This window comes from Pantherophis guttatus, chromosome 6 (genome assembly GCF_059756535.1).
Source record: "Pantherophis guttatus breed Tessera chromosome 6, ASM5975653v1, whole genome shotgun sequence".
Classification (NCBI taxonomy): domain Eukaryota; kingdom Metazoa; phylum Chordata; class Lepidosauria; order Squamata; family Colubridae; genus Pantherophis; species Pantherophis guttatus.
The window spans coordinates 87965632-87983769 of NC_142068.1; the positions used below are offsets into that span (position 1 = coordinate 87965632).

General features: G+C 40.5%; 1 protein-coding gene across 1 annotated transcript in view; it reads left to right on the forward strand.

The window, feature by feature from the left end:
- The window catches only part of ZCCHC24 (zinc finger CCHC-type containing 24), a 153918-nt gene that overhangs the window by 124615 nt on the left and 11165 nt on the right, over positions 1–18138 (forward strand). Inside the window, exon 3 of the mRNA XM_034423443.3 lies at positions 15558–15722. Coding sequence (XP_034279334.1) covers positions 15558–15722 — 165 coding nt within the window. The remainder of the gene's footprint in view (positions 1–15557; positions 15723–18138) is intronic.

Sequence of the window (18138 nt, forward strand, 5' to 3'; positions counted from 1 at the left end):
GCCATTCCACTGGTTAATTGTTCTCATTGTCAGGAAACTTCTCCTTAATTCCAGGTTCTAGCTCTCCTTTACAGGTTTCTGTCTGTTACTTCTTGTCTTGCCCTCAGGTGCTTTGGTGAACAGGTTCACACATCTTAACATTGCCAGGTTTGCAAAACACTGGTCTAAATCAGGGAGACACTATTCAATAGTCTTCTTGTCTCCATGAGGTTCTTCTATACATTTGCTTCTCTTTGGATAGGAGTATTTCCTCCCAACAGCGGTGTAAAAAGCTTAAAACAACCCTTCCCCTTTAAGAAAGTCAAGCAAACAAAAAAAAAACTCTGAGAAGCTCCGGAACCGGAAGCGACAGTAAATCTAGGCGTACTGCCAAGAATGTAATAAGGGTTAAGAGAGACACAGTTTCTGTAAGGAGGGCAATAAAGATTAGGCTAGATTTAGCACCAGAAAGTTGTAATAATAATAATAATAATAATAATAATAATAATAATAATAATAATAATAATAATAATAATAATAATAATAATAATAATAATAATAATATTATTATTATTATTATTATTATTATTATTTTATTTCTATACCGCCCTTCTCCCGAAGGACTCAGGGCAGTGTATTTTGCAAAATCCAACCTGGTAAAAACAACAGATGGATTCATGGCAGACTCTGAGCTTGATTTGAATTTGAATTTGGGAGGAGGGAACAAACCAGAATTGTTTAATAATGACATGCACACAAATACACACTCTCAGGGGTGGCTTCTACTTACCTTTACTACCAGTTCGCAATGGAATCTCACGCGTGTGCTTGCTTTGCTCCTGTGCGCGTGCCTTGCTTCTGCGCATGCGCAGATTACCGATGATGACATCCGGGGCTGTGGGCGGTGCCTCCCGCTGGTTTTACTATCGGTTCTTGCGAACCAGTCCGAACCGAGAGCAACCCACCACTGCACACTCTTCATGCTATTTGCTTAATTAAAATCTGTTGTGGCAGCCACCAGTTAAATGAACATGTGTATTTACTGAATGTGTGTGTGTGTGTGTGTGTGAAATCTCTATTACCGGCTCCTTCCCCCCTCTCTTTTCTTCCTAAGTTTCTATTTCCTTTTCTTCTACCTTTGTTACCTGATTGGTTTCTCTTCTTGCTTGCTTTAGGTTTTCACTTTCATTTCTCCTCTCTTGTGCTTGTTTCCTGCCTACTTTCAGTTTGTAATTGAAACAACTCCTTGCTCCCTCCCTGTTAGCTTCCTTGGCTCCAGACAATTTAAATAGACCCAAACATCAATTTGGTTGCCTGTGGTTTGTTTCTGGAGTCTCCAGCCAACCAGTTTGCTGAAGGGCTTTCAGACTTTCCTCTGGAGGTCTGAAATCCTTCTGTCTCCCATCAGCTGGAGGTCCTGTGATGCCTTCTCTCCCAATAAATTTCTCTTCTTCCACTTCTTCTTCTGAAGAACACCTTTAAAAAAAGCCTACTAGCACTATGCCTGGCTCCAAACGTTCTCAGAAACGGGGCTCATCTTCTGAAAAGGTAAGGAGGGCTTTGGGGCACAATGGGCTGTTGTGAGCCACAGTCTTGAGACAACCTGTTATACAAGGTTGTGGTGAGGTCTGCAGTGGCTGAAGAAAATGGGGCAGTGGGAAAGGTTATTTGTCTTTTTTATTTTATTTTTTTTGCCCTTCATGTCTTTTTTGCCATTATTTTTCAGACTAACAGAGTTGGAAGGGACCTTGGAGGTCTTCTAGTCCAACCCCCTGCTCAAGCAGCAGAGCCTATACCATTTTTGACAAATGGTTGTCCAGTCTCTCTTCTTAAAACCCCCCAATGATGGAGCACCCAAAACATCTGGAGGACTGGTTGATTGTCCTCACTATCAGGAAATTTCTCCTTAGTTCTAGATTGCTTCTCTCCTTGATTAGTTTCCATCCATTGTTTCTTGTCTTGCCCTCTTGGTGCTTTGGGAAACAGGTTGAGTCTCCTCTTTGTTTGTTTTATTTCTCAAGATATATATTTTTTCAAGATATTCTTTCAAGATGTTTCTCAGATATCTTGGCTAGGAACTTTGCAAGTAGTGCCGTGATGGCGAACCTATGGCACGCGTGCCACAAGTGGCACACAGCGCCCTCTCTGTGGGCACATGAGCCGTCACCCCAGTTCAGTTCTGCCGTGCATGCACACACGCCTCCCACTGCCCAGATGATTGTTGGGGGCTGGGCACCAGTGGGTCTCTGCCATGCATGCACGGGGGGCCGGGGCACATGTGGGGGCTGTGCACACATATGAGGGGGGCAGGGCATGCGTGGGAAGTGGGGTGTATGCAGGGACCACATGCACATGTGTGGGGGTGGAGCACCTATGGGTCTCTGCCATGCATGCACAGGGGATGGGGCATGTGTGAGGGCTGTGCACACATGTGAGGGGGGCAGGTCATGTGGGGGGGGTGGGGCCATATGCGCATGTGTGGGGGCGGGGCATGTGCAGGGTCTGTGCGGACATGCACAGGGGGCAGGGGGCATGCAGGGTGTGCGTATGCATGCATGGGGGGCGGGGCACATGTGGGTCTCTGCTGGGGAGCGGGGCACCTGTGGGTCTCTGCGGGGAGTGGGGTGTACACAGGGACCACATGCGCATGTGTGGGGGTGGGGCACCTGTGGGGTCCATGCAGACATGAGCAGGGGGCAGGGTGTGTGCATGCATGCATGGGGGGCGGGGCACATCCAGGGTGGGGTGCATGCGGGGCACTGCGGGGGCCACATATACATGTGCAGGAGGCAAGGCAGATTATCCCCAAATGAGTTTTTTTTTCCCCAAAGATCCTTACCTGATTTATAAGTTTCATGAACAGAAATGTTGGCAAACAGAGTAAGGTGGCTTTCAAAATGACAGACAGATTCATAGCGATAGATCTATATCAAACAGTCATGATAAAACATAGTTTCGATGTTCAGAGATAGTATACTATAGGGATGTACGTATATTGGTTGGGATAAGAACTTATTTGTTGCAGTGATTCACTTAAGGCAGGTAAGGTCATAAAACAGGGTAAAGCTCACTTAACAAATGTCTCACTTAGCGACAGAAATTTTAGGCTCAGCTGTGGTCGTAAGGCGAGGACTAACTGTTTTCTAGCCTAGTAAGAGGACAGGTTATATATTGGGGATGGGGAGTTAGGGTTGGGAATTCCTCAGCTGAATTCTGGGAGTTGAAGTCCACGGGTCTTAAAAGTTGCCAAGGTTGGAGGCCCCTGATCTAGGCAATACGGGATGATATTTCTCTTGATCCCATGAACTTGTTGTAAATTCAGTTGAATCCTGGCAAATGCTGTGGAAAAAACAGTTGCGGGTTACTGTGCAGCAGAAAATAACCTTGGTTTGCTTCCTCTCCCATCTGCTAGGATTGCTGTAGCAACATGCTAGCATGTTTAAATCAAGATGCCCAAGGCAATATGGCTGCCATAGTTGTGAAGGCAAACCCAGAAACCCAGGGAAAAGCTAAAAAGCAGGGGAAGTAAAAGCACTTCAGACATGGACTTGAGAGGACATGATATGCAGGTACTGACCAATGAGCATTGATCATCTTACAGCCCATACAAGCCATTTTCTTAGGGTTGTAGACTTACATATAACTATACTCTTAGACATGGTATCCTGATGTCCAGAGGTGGGATTCACATACTGTAGCAACCAGTTCGCTCAGTACTGGAAATGTGAGCATGTGCCATTCGTGCATGTGTGCGGTGTCACAAAACATGGCAATTCATTTGCGTGTTCCATCCGCACATGCGTGCAACATCACAGCAATTCGCTCACGTGCACCATCCACACTTGCATGCAGCATCAAAAACACAACGATATAGGACAGGATTGCAGCCAGGCGGGTAGGCAGGTCCAGTCCGAACCATCTGAATACCACCTCTGCTGATGCCCAACAAAACCTGGAAATCAGTATAGCCTCAATCTCAGATTAATTTAGAAAGGAAGACAAGGCTTATGATCTGGAAGTAACGAAGTCTCAGTTCTCTTATTTCCAGTCTGCATATCATCATATGCTGCATAGCCATTGCAAGAATTCTATTAACAAACCATATTTTTCAGAGTATAAGACGCACCGGAATATAAGACACAGCTTAGTTCTTGGGGAGGAAAATAGAGGGGGGGGGACTGTCTACCAGGTATTCATCTGGCTAGCGTCCTTAGTCTGGTCAGTTTCAGCACATTTATTTTGCTGGGTTTTTTTATCCCCTGCTTGGGGATAAAAAACAGCTTCTAAGGCACAGCTGAGCGGAAGCAGCAATGAGAAAAGCAGGCAAAGCACGGGGGGGGGGAGATCGCTTCACTCGGCTAGCGCCTAGTTAGGGCTGAAAAAAAGCTTCTAAAGCACAGCTGAGAGTCGGAGCAAAGCATGGAAATCGCTTCACTCGCTAGCGCCTTGTTAAAGCACAGCGGAGAGTTGAGAGAGCAGGCAAAGTTGGGAATATCACTCACTAGAGCCTCATTAGCACCTCGTTAGGGCTGGAAAAAAGTTTCAAAAAATCTACATTCGGAGTATAAGACGCACCCACATTTTCAGCCTCTTTTAGGGGAGGGGGGGGAAAGGTGTGTCTTATACTCCGAAAAATACGGTATATCGTTGGAATTTTCTAAAATTCCATACAGCCATGTCCGATTCTGAAGAGACTGCCTGGACAAGTTTTTTTCAGAAATGGTTTGCCATTTCCTTCTTCTTAGGGTTGAAAGAGTATGACTGGCCCAAGATCATCCAGCTGGCTTTTGTGTCCAAGATGGGGCTCGAACTCACAGCCTCCCGTTTCTAACCTATGTACCAAACTGTCTCTCTAAATTAATGCTTTCTCAATTGCAGCATTGTATCTAATGTCCTTTCAGCTTTTTTGGTTTTCATCTTAGTTGACAGGGATCATTTGGGGAATTGACAAAGACAATCATTTGATCACCGACTTCTTCCCTGCTTTGGTGACATGCCTTGGGTTGGAAATCTCTATTTTTTTTGGAAACAACTCCAGCTGTTCCATTAAACACTCCGCCAAAGAAAAGATGCTTCAGGGCTTTTTTTTCGAATCTAAATGATGATGACCAAAAAGCTAGACAAGCTTATCCATTATATCTTCCTGACTGAGTCTATGTATGCGGTCTACTTTCTCCTTGCCTTCTGTAGCCAGCTTCTACTTCCTCCCCATTTATGAAAGAATAACAAGAGTTGGAAGGAACCTTGGAGGTCTCCTCGTCCAACCCCTTGCTCAGACAGGAAGCCCTAAACCATTTCAATCAAATGGTTGTCCAATCTCTTCTTAAAAACTTCGAGTGTAAGAGCAACAACTTCTGGAGGCAAGTTGTTCCACTGATTAATTGTTCTCACTATCAATACATTGCTTCTCTCTTTGATTAGTTTCCACCCACTGCTTTTTTTCCTGCCCTCAGGCACTTTGGAGAATAGCTTGACTCCCTCTTCTTTGTGGCAACCCCTGAGATATTGGAAGACTTCTATCATGTCACCCCAAGTCCTTGGGGATATGTTTTAACATCCAGTCCAGGGGTGAAATGCTCCCGGTTCAGACCGGATCACCTGATCCAGTAGCGATGGAAGCGGGTGGTTCGGAGGACCGGTAGCAAAAATCCCTGCCCCCCCCAAATGCCCAGCTGACCCGTGCAATGATCAGAGGATTTTTATTTTTATTTTTAAAAGCATTTTTTCTACAACCTCTTTGGCCAAAAAAAATCAGCTTTTGGGGATCTTGGAAAAGAGATTTAGCATTACGGGGATATTTGATGCAGAATTTCTGCGAAAAGAAAAGTCTGACATTTTTTAAAAGTGTAATTAAAATGGTATATTGGAGTAGAAATGGGGTCCTGGGGGCTATTCTGACCCAACCTTAGCAGAAACAAGAAACAGACTCCTTGTCCTGAAAAACCCCTTTTTATTTATCTCCTGTGAATTAATGGCATTCACACACCGAACAGTCCAGGCAAGAGTCCTTCAAGGAGTTAACTGCAGTAATAGATCTTATCAGTTCCTTGAGATAATTGCCAGGCCATGAGCTTCCAGCCCCAAAGCTGCAAATTAAGTTCTGGCAAGCAGTCTCTGAGGCACAAAACACGATGAGACGAACTGTTGTCTCCTATGACCACCACTCCCCTTTTCTTCTATTTATTCCCCAGCAAGGGAGGGGGCATCCAGCATCCAGGTGTGCCTTGCTTCCTGAGTCGACTCCTTGTCCTCCATTGTTCTGAGCTCTGAGCATATGTGGATCTGGGACAGGTCCCAGCTGTTCTTCCTCCCCACTTATCTCCACCTCCAAAGTCAGCTGCCTCTGGTAGCTGGGAAATGTCAGATAGCCCTGGCTCTATCTCTGCTTCTGACACAGAGCATCCATCAGAGCCTTTCCCAGACTCCAGAACTGGCCCAAGTTCCTCCCCAACCTCCTCATCATCTAAGTCTGCCGCCAGCTCCACTGGCAGCTGGCAGGCCACAACAGGGGCTCTCTGATATTTCATTACCAAACTAGGTACCATCATCAGTGCTGAGAGGCAGTAGAGGGGAAGTTTAATACATGGTTTATTACACCCAGAGAGTGACCATCACTTTTACTAGGCGCAAAGTAAGACATTTAGGAAAGAAATGAATTGGTGTCCTTGGACAACTCAACGAGGAAGAAAAAAAAACCTGAAGAATTATCTTCAATTCAATTCTGCTCAGCTCCAAACCAGAAAATATTTAAAAAGACTTATGGTACCTTGCATTACACATTATCACAGCGGCGAGATTGACGTACGCTCAACTTTGGAAAAACAAAATATCCCATCAGAGGAGGCAATTATAAAGAAGATTTTAGAATGTGCTGAAGCAGATAAATTGACTAAAAAACTAAAAGATAGAGACCAAACACAAACATGTTTATCCTGGGAAAAAATATATATTTGGCTAGAGAAAGAAAATTATAACCCAAACTAGATGAGGAACTATATCTATTGAGAAACTTATACTATACAAGTAAAGTGAGGTTGGATAGACCTAATTGATCTATAAAGGTATATAAATTGTTCTGTCTGCCCCGGAATATAATATAGATATATTGTACCGAATACTAGGTTATTAAGGCACTACTTATAGGTATGCTTGTTATTTGTTGTATTGTTCTGTATGTTATTTATATGGTGTGTTGTCTTTCTTTTTTAATGAAAAATGTAAATAAAGATTATTTTAAACAAAAAAGAATTGTCTTCAATAATGGGGGCATCTGTATAAAATAAAGGAAATGTTTATACTGCCAGAATTTTAATTTTATTAGGTTGATATAGAACCCCAAACAATTATGAAACAGTTAGAGCTGTTAGGGAATGTTGAGTAACCATAAGAGATAACAATATCCACACACAGAGTGTCAGATGTAAATGCCTTATTCTCCAATGTGTAAATAATGTATATATGGAACATCAGAGGTTAACTTATTCTTTGGACTTTAATGTATTCATAACTTACCACTCCCATTCCTAGCTCCACCCCTTGTATATATAAGGAGCCACCCTCACCATTCTCACTGGCTTCTACCTTGAATATTCAGTGAATATAGAATGCCTATCATAATTAAAAAGAAATATATTTAAAGCTCTAACTCCTATTATCTTTATTGAGTCTGATCCTGAAAATATTGCAACAAGCTGGTAGCAGAGGATGGTTAATTGACTCAATAAGTAATTAAAAATGTCCAAGAAAGATAGGCCCAACACCAGGGCCTACAGCAAAGAAATAGAAACTGATCAAGAGATGACCAACGAATCCACCAATGCGATTTCGAGAGAATCCGAAGAATACACCACTGAAGAAGAAGAACTAATGAGTGAAAATAATGACCAGAAAGAAATCGAAATAGAAAATAACGAACTCAGGTCAGAGATATTAAAGATACTAAAAAGCCAAAAGAATGATGAAAATCTCATCGCGGACCTCCAGGAGATGCTGAAGAACAGCGGAGCAGCGAGAGAGAAAAACGTCATTAAAGAAAAACCCAAAGATCAAAAAACCGTAAGTGAGATGACTACTGAGAAAATAGTTGTTAAAAAGAAAAGATGTGATCCCGCGCGAAATTTTGAATGGCAGCCATCTTGGTTTCAACGAACTTCAAAAGAGAATGAAGCAGAGCCAATCAAAACGCTCAGTTCAAAATTTCTGGCGCGAAAAACACTATCAGACGAAGAAAGTGAGAAAGAAGTCTCAAACTCTTCAGATGATTCAAAATCAGAAAGTGAAGACGATTTAACAAAATCTCAAGTAAAATCAGCAATGAAAACGCTTTTTGCTGCTTTTGGGCCAAGACTGAAAATTACCAAGACATCTACGAAGAAGCAAGAAATCAAACCGGCGACTCAAGACCTGCACGCTCCCATCCTGACTTCGAAAGCGACGACGCCCGAGCCCAGAGAGCCATGCCGATTTCGCCCTACACCACAGACAAGATCGAATGCCAACGCACACAAAAAGAAGAAAAGAACCGTCGCCACCACCAGAACCCCAAAAACCGAGCCAGAGACCGACTCATCTGAGGAGGAGCGGATCGAGAGAGCTGAAAGGGAGAGAACCTTCCACGACGCCACCAAAGAAGAAATGAGCAACGCGCATGTGCGAAACTACGTAGACGACCCAGAAGGACTTGAACTGGCCAGAGAACCGCGCAGACTCATTGCAAGCATCCCAATGCCGTTCTGTAATTTCCTGCACTTGAGAGATCACGGACTGCCCCAGGTTGTAAGTAATGGACAGAATAATGTAGGTAACTTACCCAGTGACTTCCCAAAACTTAGAATTGATGGCATTAATTTACAAGAGTGGTATCAACAGCTTCAGGTTATTTTCATGAAAGAAAATTTACTATTCTTTATAACTAGCCCTCCAAGAAGACCTTGGACCTTAAAAATAGATTGTTTACATCATAGAGCATTTTTCATAATAATATCTAGCGTGTCTCCTGCAATGTATCATAGCATCAAACCAAACCTAACAGTATCAGAAATAATTCAATGCATGTTTAATCTATTTCACAGCGATAGCGTAGCTACAACCACAAGAATGTCTAAGGATTTCTTTTCCTCTAGAGTAAAACCAGGGGTTTCTATAAGTGAGCATTTGATAAATCTAAACAAAATAAGAGCTGAGCTACAATTGAGGGGGGAAGTGATTTCAGATCAAACAATGAAAAGTGTTATTATCAATTCACTTGATCCATCATGGGATAGCTTTATGTCACACTTAGATACCATTAATTTGGGATATTTATCCATAGAAAGCCTATCTAACAAATTGATAGCAGAAGACAATTCAAGAAAAAATCGATCCAGTAACCAAACAGACCACAAACCTTTTAGGAAAGTAGTCTTTCAAGATAAACATAATGAGGCCTTTAGATGCTACAATTGTGGATCCAGGGAACATAGTAGAAGAGACTGCCCCAAAGTCTCAAGAGAGAGACATAGGCCAGAATATAAGAGCAAATATAATTACAGACAATCTTCCACAGATAGACACAAATATAGAAGTCCACCAAATTACAAAGAAGGTAGAGGGGGTAGAGAAAATTCAAAAGAGAGGAAATCTGGGTCACTGAATGGGCTAAATAAACAAGACAACACCAGAACACAGCAGGATGAGAATAACAATTGGCTTATTGATTCTGGTGCAACAAATCACACCACCAACAACAAAAGTATATTATCTTCATTTATAGAAGATAAGTTTGTGATAAAGGTAGCTAATCAAGAAAAGGTTCAAGTACTAGGCAAAGGAAATGTGACCTTGCCTGGTCTAGGGAAAATAGAGGGGGTATTATTAATCCCAGAAATACCTCACAACATACTAAGTGCCATAAAATTAAGCAGAGAATCTGATATCAATATAGTTTTCTCAAAGGGGAAAGCAACTATAGAAAAGAACAAAACAAATGTAGGTACTGTAATGATAAAAGGAGGTCTACCCTATCTGATAACTAAAGAAAGATGTTTACATAACATTGATTCAAATATGGAAGATTGTATTGAAGCAGATGATGAAAATGTCAGTAACAGTGACAATGATGAGTGTAGAATAACTCATGATCACAAAAATACATACAAGGAAAAGAAACCAAAAATAGGTAAACCAATTCATGATGAGTGTGCTCACATCTTACACAGGAAGTTAGGACATGCAAGCTTTCCTGTAGTACAAAAAATGACTGAACACGCAGAAGGTGTCAAAATAAAAAATTGTGAAAATTATTTGGAATGCTCAGTATGTAAATCCACCAAACTAAAAACCAGTCCCAGACCAAAAAAATCTAACAGATCAACTAACAATATTTTTGATTTGGTACATATGGACTTAGTTGGTCCATTAAGTCCCTCAATTACCTATAGAAAACGTTACTTCCTAACAATAGTGGATGACTACAGCCGATATGGTTTTGTTTACACATTAAAGCACAAGGATGAAACATTTCAGAAATTTAAGGAATTCTACAAACGTATAGAAACACAACATAATATCAGAATAAAGCAAATTATGACTGATAGGGGATGTGAGTTCATGTCTAAAGAATTCTCCCAATGGTTAAAGGATAGAGGAATGTTACATTTCACGTCCAATCCTTTTTCTGCATTTCAAAATGGAGTTGCAGAGAGGAAAAATTCCACACTACAAACCATGATTAGGTGCACATTAGAGGATGCTGGTTTAGGCAAACAATTTTGGTCAGAGGCATTACATTATTCAAATTACACTCAAAATAGAACCTGGTCCAGTATTGTGAATAAGACACCATATGAGGTGATGTACAATAGAAAACCCAAATTATCACACATGCACATATTTGGAGTCACTGCAGACGTACACATACCTAAACAATTGAGGAGAAAGGGAGAAAACGTATCCAGGAGATTAAGATTCATGGGATACGAAACTGGAACCAAAGGGTACAGATTCATTGATGGTAATAACAAATTTATAGTATCCAGAACAGCTGTGTTCCATGAACAGGCCAATTGGTCAAAATTGCACCTTAATGAAATATTTCCTAATAAATGTAAAGATACGATATCTTGCGAGGAAGGAACAACAGAAAATCAAAATATTAACAAAAGTAAGAACAAAACCAAAACTTGGACTAATAGTCAGCATAAAATAAAGACAGACACATTAACAAAAAAGGAAGCTAGATATTTGCATGATAACCATAGCAAGCCTGAAAGAACTATTAGAAACAATAGAAACCAAATACCAAATAAATACAAAGATTACATAATGCATATGAATGGAGAACAAATAACACCTAATACATATGAAGAAGTATTGAAACTTCCACATGAAGAAAGAGAAAAATGGGAACTAGCTATGGAAAAAGAGATGGAAAGTTTACAAGGATTGAATGTATTCACACCTGCGATCGCACCTAAGGATAAAACAATTATAGGTACCAGGTGGATTTATAAAATTAAGAACTTAGAAGGAGGCAATACCTTATACAAGGCTAGACTAGTTGCACAAGGCTATGCACAAAAATATCCAGAAGACTATACTGATACATATTCACCCACAGTGAGAACAGAGAGTGTCAAAACAGCCCTTGTAGTAGCATCTGCACTCAATCTGGACGTATTCCAATATGACATACAGACCGCATACTTACATGCAAAATTAGATAAGGAAATATATGTAAGAGCACCACACAGTCAATACACTAATAAGAACGAAATTTGGTTATTAAATAAGAGTCTGTACGGATTAAAGCAATCCGGCAAAAGATGGTACGATTGCTTGGTAAAAGTACTTAAGACCATGGATTTCAACGCCACCACTGCCGATAACTGTTTCTTTGTAAAAAAGAGTAATGATCATATTGAATTTGTATTAATTTACGTGGACGATATTTTATACATTGGAAAGCATAAAGAGAGCAGGGAAATCTTTGTAAATAAGTTAAATGAACACTTCTCACTGAAATCCCTGGGTAAAGTGAATAAATACCTTGGTGTGCAAATTAACAAAACTAAAAGGGGATTCAAACTTACACAGAAAGATAAAATCATCGAACTCCTAAACAAATGTAACTTAAATAATGCCAAAACCTGTGACACCCCTATGCAAACTGATTTTCTTAGAAACACTGATGAATCTTCCCCTGAGTTTAAAGACAACACATTTTACAGATCAGTTATAGGTTCACTCCTCTATATATCTAATTGGACTAGGCCAGATATTGCATTACCTCTCAATCTATTGTCAAGATATGTTAGTAAACCAACCTTGTATCATTGGGAAGCTGTCAAAAGAATTCTAAGATATCTGAAGGGTACATTAGATTTTTGTTTAATGTTGGAACCCAATAATGACAGAGAACCAAAAATTACTTGTTATGCTGATGCAGATTGGGCTGGTGATACATCATGCAGAAAGAGTACTTCTGGTTATGTTTTTCTATTGAATGATTGTCCAGTTTACTGGTATACTGGTAAACAAGAACTAGTAGCCACTTCTACTACAGAAGCGGAATATGTTTGTTTGTCCAAGGCTGCAAATAACCTTGTATGGTTCAATGATCTGATCACTGATGTTTGGAAGAAACCCACTTTACCATTTATTATGCATGAAGACAATAAAGCGGCCATTGAAATATCCAGATCCGATGCAATTGGACAAAGGTCCAGGCATATTGATATAAAGTTTAAGCATGTGAGACAACTGTCCCAAGACGGATTCATTAAAGCAATACATTGCGATACTTCTGAACAATTAGCTGACATATTAACAAAACCCTTACCTTCTAAACAACACAAATATTTAACTTCTAAATTATATGTATTATATTGTCCTGAATCAGAATGTAATTGGTGTTGTGTAACGAACCGGCATTTAGAGGGGGATTTGTCAGATGTAAATGCCTTATTCTCCAATGTGTAAATAATGTATATATGGAACATCAGAGGTTAACTTATTCTTTGGACTTTAATGTATTCATAACTTACCACTCCCATTCCTAGCTCCACCCCTTGTATATATAAGGAGCCACCCTCACCATTCTCACTGGCTTCTACCTTGAATATTCAGTGAATATAGAATGCCTATCATAATTAAAAAGAAATATATTTAAAGCTCTAACTCCTATTATCTTTATTGAGTCTGATCCTGAAAATATTGCAACACAGAGATCACCAGATCCATCGAAGCTATGATTCACGGTTTCCAGAAGGGAGATAATAAAACAACTACATAGAAAAGAAAAACTAAAGGAAAAAAAACAATGATTGGTGAATGCAAAGGAATGGCAAGAACTACTGCTAAAGTCCAAGGGTTTTAACTTTTGCATTTAGCCCAAATATTTTGTGGCTGAAAAGTGGGACAGCCAAAAATACCCCCCCCCCCCTCTGCCGGGTGAAATTACCAAGGAAGCCAAGGAATAGGGGGGGGGAAAGATGGCTAATTGCAGGAAGGGAAAGCTTCGCTGCATTTTCCGGCAATTGGAAAAATGGAAGCAGCCATCTTTTGAAATGCATCATAGAGCTGGAATCCCCTTCAAAGAAATTCCATCATTAACAATCTCTGAAGGCCAGTTTTGTTTCAATTCCGACTTTGAAACTGATCAAAGGAATGTATTTTTCAGTGTATTTTGTTCAAATATGGCCTCTGCCAGCCACAAACAGAGTATCTTTAAACATTTTTTTCTTCCTCTCTCTCTCTCTTTCATTCTTTCTTTGTTTCTTTCATTTCTTTCTTTTTTCTTTTTCTATCTATCATCTATCAATCTATCTACCATCTAGCAATCATCTATCAATCTACTAAAATCTATCTATCATCTATCTGTCTATCTATCTATCTATCTATCTATCTATCTATCTATCTATCTATCTATCTATCATCTATCTAATCTTTCCTGCCTCCTTCTCCTCCCTTCCTTCCTCCCTCCCCCCCATCTCTTGGTATACCTTGCTTATTGACCATAGGGAAGAGCTGAAAACAAAAGATTGTAAAATATAGAATCCAGTTCACCACTAGAGGATGGCACACAGATGCAAAATTTTACCTCCAAACCAAGTTTGGTAAATTGAAGTCTTGTGGACTTCAACTCAGTCAGCCAACTGGAGAATTCTGGGAGTTGAAGTCCACAAATCTTAAAATTGCCAATCTTTGTTTTTCAGCTCTTCCCTATGGACAATAGGCAAGGTATACTGTAAACTGAAATTATATCTCTATTAATCAATACACTGGAAGGATAATCTATATTTTAAAGAAGGAATGATAGTAAATCCTGCTGTCCTTGGTTGCACTTGAGTTCTTTGGATCCTCCCTGAAGCACGTTCCAAAATATTTCATGTTATTGCTCCTATATTATTCTGAGTATTCTCAGTCCTTCACACATGTCTTTGACACACTGATAATTAACCACAATGTGTTTATCTCCCCTCCCCCATTTTTAATTCTATTTATTCTTCTATAGAGCAGGACACCCCTGCTCTAAACTTTTAGCTGACACCTGTCAGTCCCAGTTGAACTTTCCTTAAAATCTTTATTAAGCCAACTCAAAAAGCATAGATGAAAAGAAGAAAAAAAAACCCCTATTTTCCTGAAGTCAGAAATGCAAGGAGAGATGCATTCGGGAGAACTGAAAGATAAACAAACCTGCAGAAGGCAAACAATTCAGAAAATTGCATGTTCCTTTCGGTTTCCAAACAGATTGACCTTGTTATAACGTAGCTGCTGTTCTTGTTCTTGTTCTGTTAATGCAATCGGCAAAGAAAATGCATTTTTATTTTCTACTAGCTGCTAACCCAGCCAACCTGTATTAGACAGGAAGAGCAACTTCACCCTGAGCCCTGATTTCGGCGAGAATTGAATTAGTTTAAAATGTTTTCCCTGTAGCCCCAGAAGTGTCAAGTAACATGAAACCATCTTGTTCTTTTGCTAGCTGATCCATGATCATTTGGTATGCTTTTTTCTGATCTTGATTTAGAAGTGACTTCTTGTCCACGATATATGCACTAAGCTGTTGGACGTTGTAGTTCTTTTCTCGTATGTAATCTGTGTGACGTACGTCGTGCCGGTCTCGTAGTGGTGCAGGCAGGCCAAGTTGCAATAATGTTTTATTGACCATGGCCATACATTTGTCCTCAAGACTAATCAAAGCCTTGTTGAAATTGTCCAGACCAAACGTAATTTATAATGTTGGATTTTCCCCCTTACCAGAAGCAGCCCTCTTGTGGAGTACTGTGAAGCCGTTACCATGGCAACTCCACTGTGCTGCACAGTAGAAGCCATTTTAAGGCAGTACAGTAAAAGCCATTTTAAGGCACAACAGGCTGTATTTTAACAGAACACACACACCGACGGGTGTTAGGAGTGTTTTACCTCCACAGTATTTGTTTCCAGAGAGTAAGTCATCTGTGTACCAAGTTTGGTTGAAATTGCTTGAGGCGTTCCAGAGTTATGCTGGAACATACACAAACACACACACAGCCATTTATATATATATATAGATAGATTCTAGCCTTCACTAAGACTGTTTTCTCTCTCTTTCTTGTTCTCAGGCTCGTCCAAAAGGAGAAGGCTTGACTCCATATCAAGGGAAGAAACGCTGCTTTGGAGAATATAAGTGCCCCAAATGCAAGAGAAAATGGATGAGTGGGAACTCGTGGGCCAACATGGGACAAGAATGTATCAAGTGCCATATCAATGTTTATCCTCATAAGCAGGTACGGACGGGGTTCAAAAGAGGGTAGAAGTAGAAGTTTAAGGGATGTCCAAGTCGAAGATTCCTCCATGGCTGGATGGTAGCCATCAGAGGTCCTAAGCACAACTCAGCTGTGGAGTTTCTCAACTTTTTCATTGCTTAACAGACAAGTCATGAAACTTCAGGGAGTGCTGAAAACCCAAGGGTAGGAATGAAAGAGTTAAGGGAGTGATGGCCACTGTGGGGATAAAGTGATAAATAAACCTCTTGCAAAGCAACTCTTCGGATTCCTAGAGAGCAGTTCAATTCAACAAGGAACCATTTATGTACAACTACTATTGAGCAAGGAATACGTGGTACCTTACTCAATAGTAGTAACTGTGAGAGGGATCTTGGAGTCCTAGTGGACAATCATTTAAATATAAGCCAGCAGTGTGCTGCAGCTGCCAAAAAAACCAACACAGTTCTAGGCTGCATCAACAAAGGGATAGAATCAGGATCACATGAAATGTTAATACCACTTTATAATACCTTGGTAAGGCCACGCTTGGAATACTGCATCATGTTTTGGTCGCCACGATGTAAAGAAGATGTGGAGACTCTAGAAAAAGTGCAGAGAAGAGCAACAAAGATGATTAGGGTACTGGAGGCTAAAACATATGAAGAACAGTTGCTGGAACTGGGTATGTCTAATTTGATGAAAAGAAGGACTAGGAGTGACCTGATAGCAGAGTTCCAGTATCTCAGGGGCTGCTACAAGGAAGAGGGAGACAACCTATTCTCCAAAGCACTTGAAGGCAGGACAAGAAGCAATGGGTGGAAACTAATCAAGGAGAGAAGCAACTTAGAACTAAGGAGAAATGTCCTGACACTTAGAACAATTAATCAGTGGAACAACTCGCTTCCAGAAGTTGTAAATGTTCCAACACTGGAAGTTTTTAAGAAGACACTGGTTAACCATTTGTCTGAAATGGTATAGGTTTTCCTGCCTAACGGGGTTGGACTAGAAGACCTCTAAGGTCCCTTACAACTCTGTTATTCTATTCTATTCTAGTCTAGTCTAGTCTAGTCTAGTCTAGTCTATCCCCTCTTCGGGGTTTAAATCCATATAGAAAAGATGCCTTAAAATCTTACGTAATAAGAACTTGGTGGCTCTTGATTTTTGGTTCTTTTTGCTTTTTATATTATTTATTCAAGACAGATAGTTGTTTATTGTACAATAAGAAGTACAAATGAAATACAGATGTTTAGTTCAGTTCAACGGTTGTTCTTGGGATGAATTTAAGGCTGGTTAAAAAAGAAGAAGAAAATAGATGGTAAAACATATAAATATTCCAGATAAATGATAGCCCAATCTGTAACTTAAACATATTAGGAGCGAAGTATAAACAGTGTATTATTGTTTTCTGAAAGCACATGTTTATTGAGCAAGTTAAGATATTTGGACTGAGCAATTTTATAGGAACTGTCAAACTGTGTTTGTCTGGCTCACTCACTAATTTAACTCTAGTGTGTGCAAGTTTAATTTCATTTGTTTTATTCAGAAATCACTTCAGTGTGTCAGCAATTCCAGAAATTGAATTAATGGCCTGTTCCCACCCACCCACCCGAAAAAAAATCACTTGGGCTTGTGTAAAACTTGTTTCCATTAAAAGCCTTCATTTTTGGAGGGAAAGAGAAGAGAGATATTATTTTATTTTAACATATTCCATTGCCCCAATTTAATTGACAGTATTAACTGTGAGAGTAGAAATATTAAATTGAACAAGCCCTATTAATGCTCTTCACACAATAATCTTGTTTAATGCAAGTTAAATCCTAACTTGCATTATCCTTAGGACATATGGCTGGAATTTAATTTAATGAAGCTTATCAGTCACTTCAAGTGGGACAACTACAGTGGTGGGATTCATCTGGTAGTTAAATTGCTGGGTGGCCTCACCCCACCCCTTCCAGGAGCCCCCTCGCACCCCATTTTGGCTCCCAGGTAAGTGCAGAGAGGTCTCCTAGGCCCAAAATGGGGCACGGGGGTGTGGCGCCCCCCCCCCCCGTGGCCCGTTTTCACTCCCAGGAGGCTGCAAGGAGGACTACTAGGCCCAAAACGGGCTGGGGGGGCGGCACGTTCCCTCCCCCTGTGGCCCGTTTTTGCTCCCAGGGGGTTGCAGGAGGTCGAGTGCTGCCTGTCACACCATGGCCACGCCCACCAAGGCCACGCCCACCAGCCCGTCATTAGGGCAGAGAACTGGTTGTTAAATTATTTGAATCCCACCACTGGACAACTATGAATAAATTCCAACAATATATTGTGCTGTTACCTGTAAATCATACTGATTTCTGTGTATGTAGGTATTCATTGTACAGGTAGTCCTTGACTTACAACAGTTCATTTAGTGACCATTCGAAGTTACAATGGCACTGAAAAAAGGGACTTATGACCG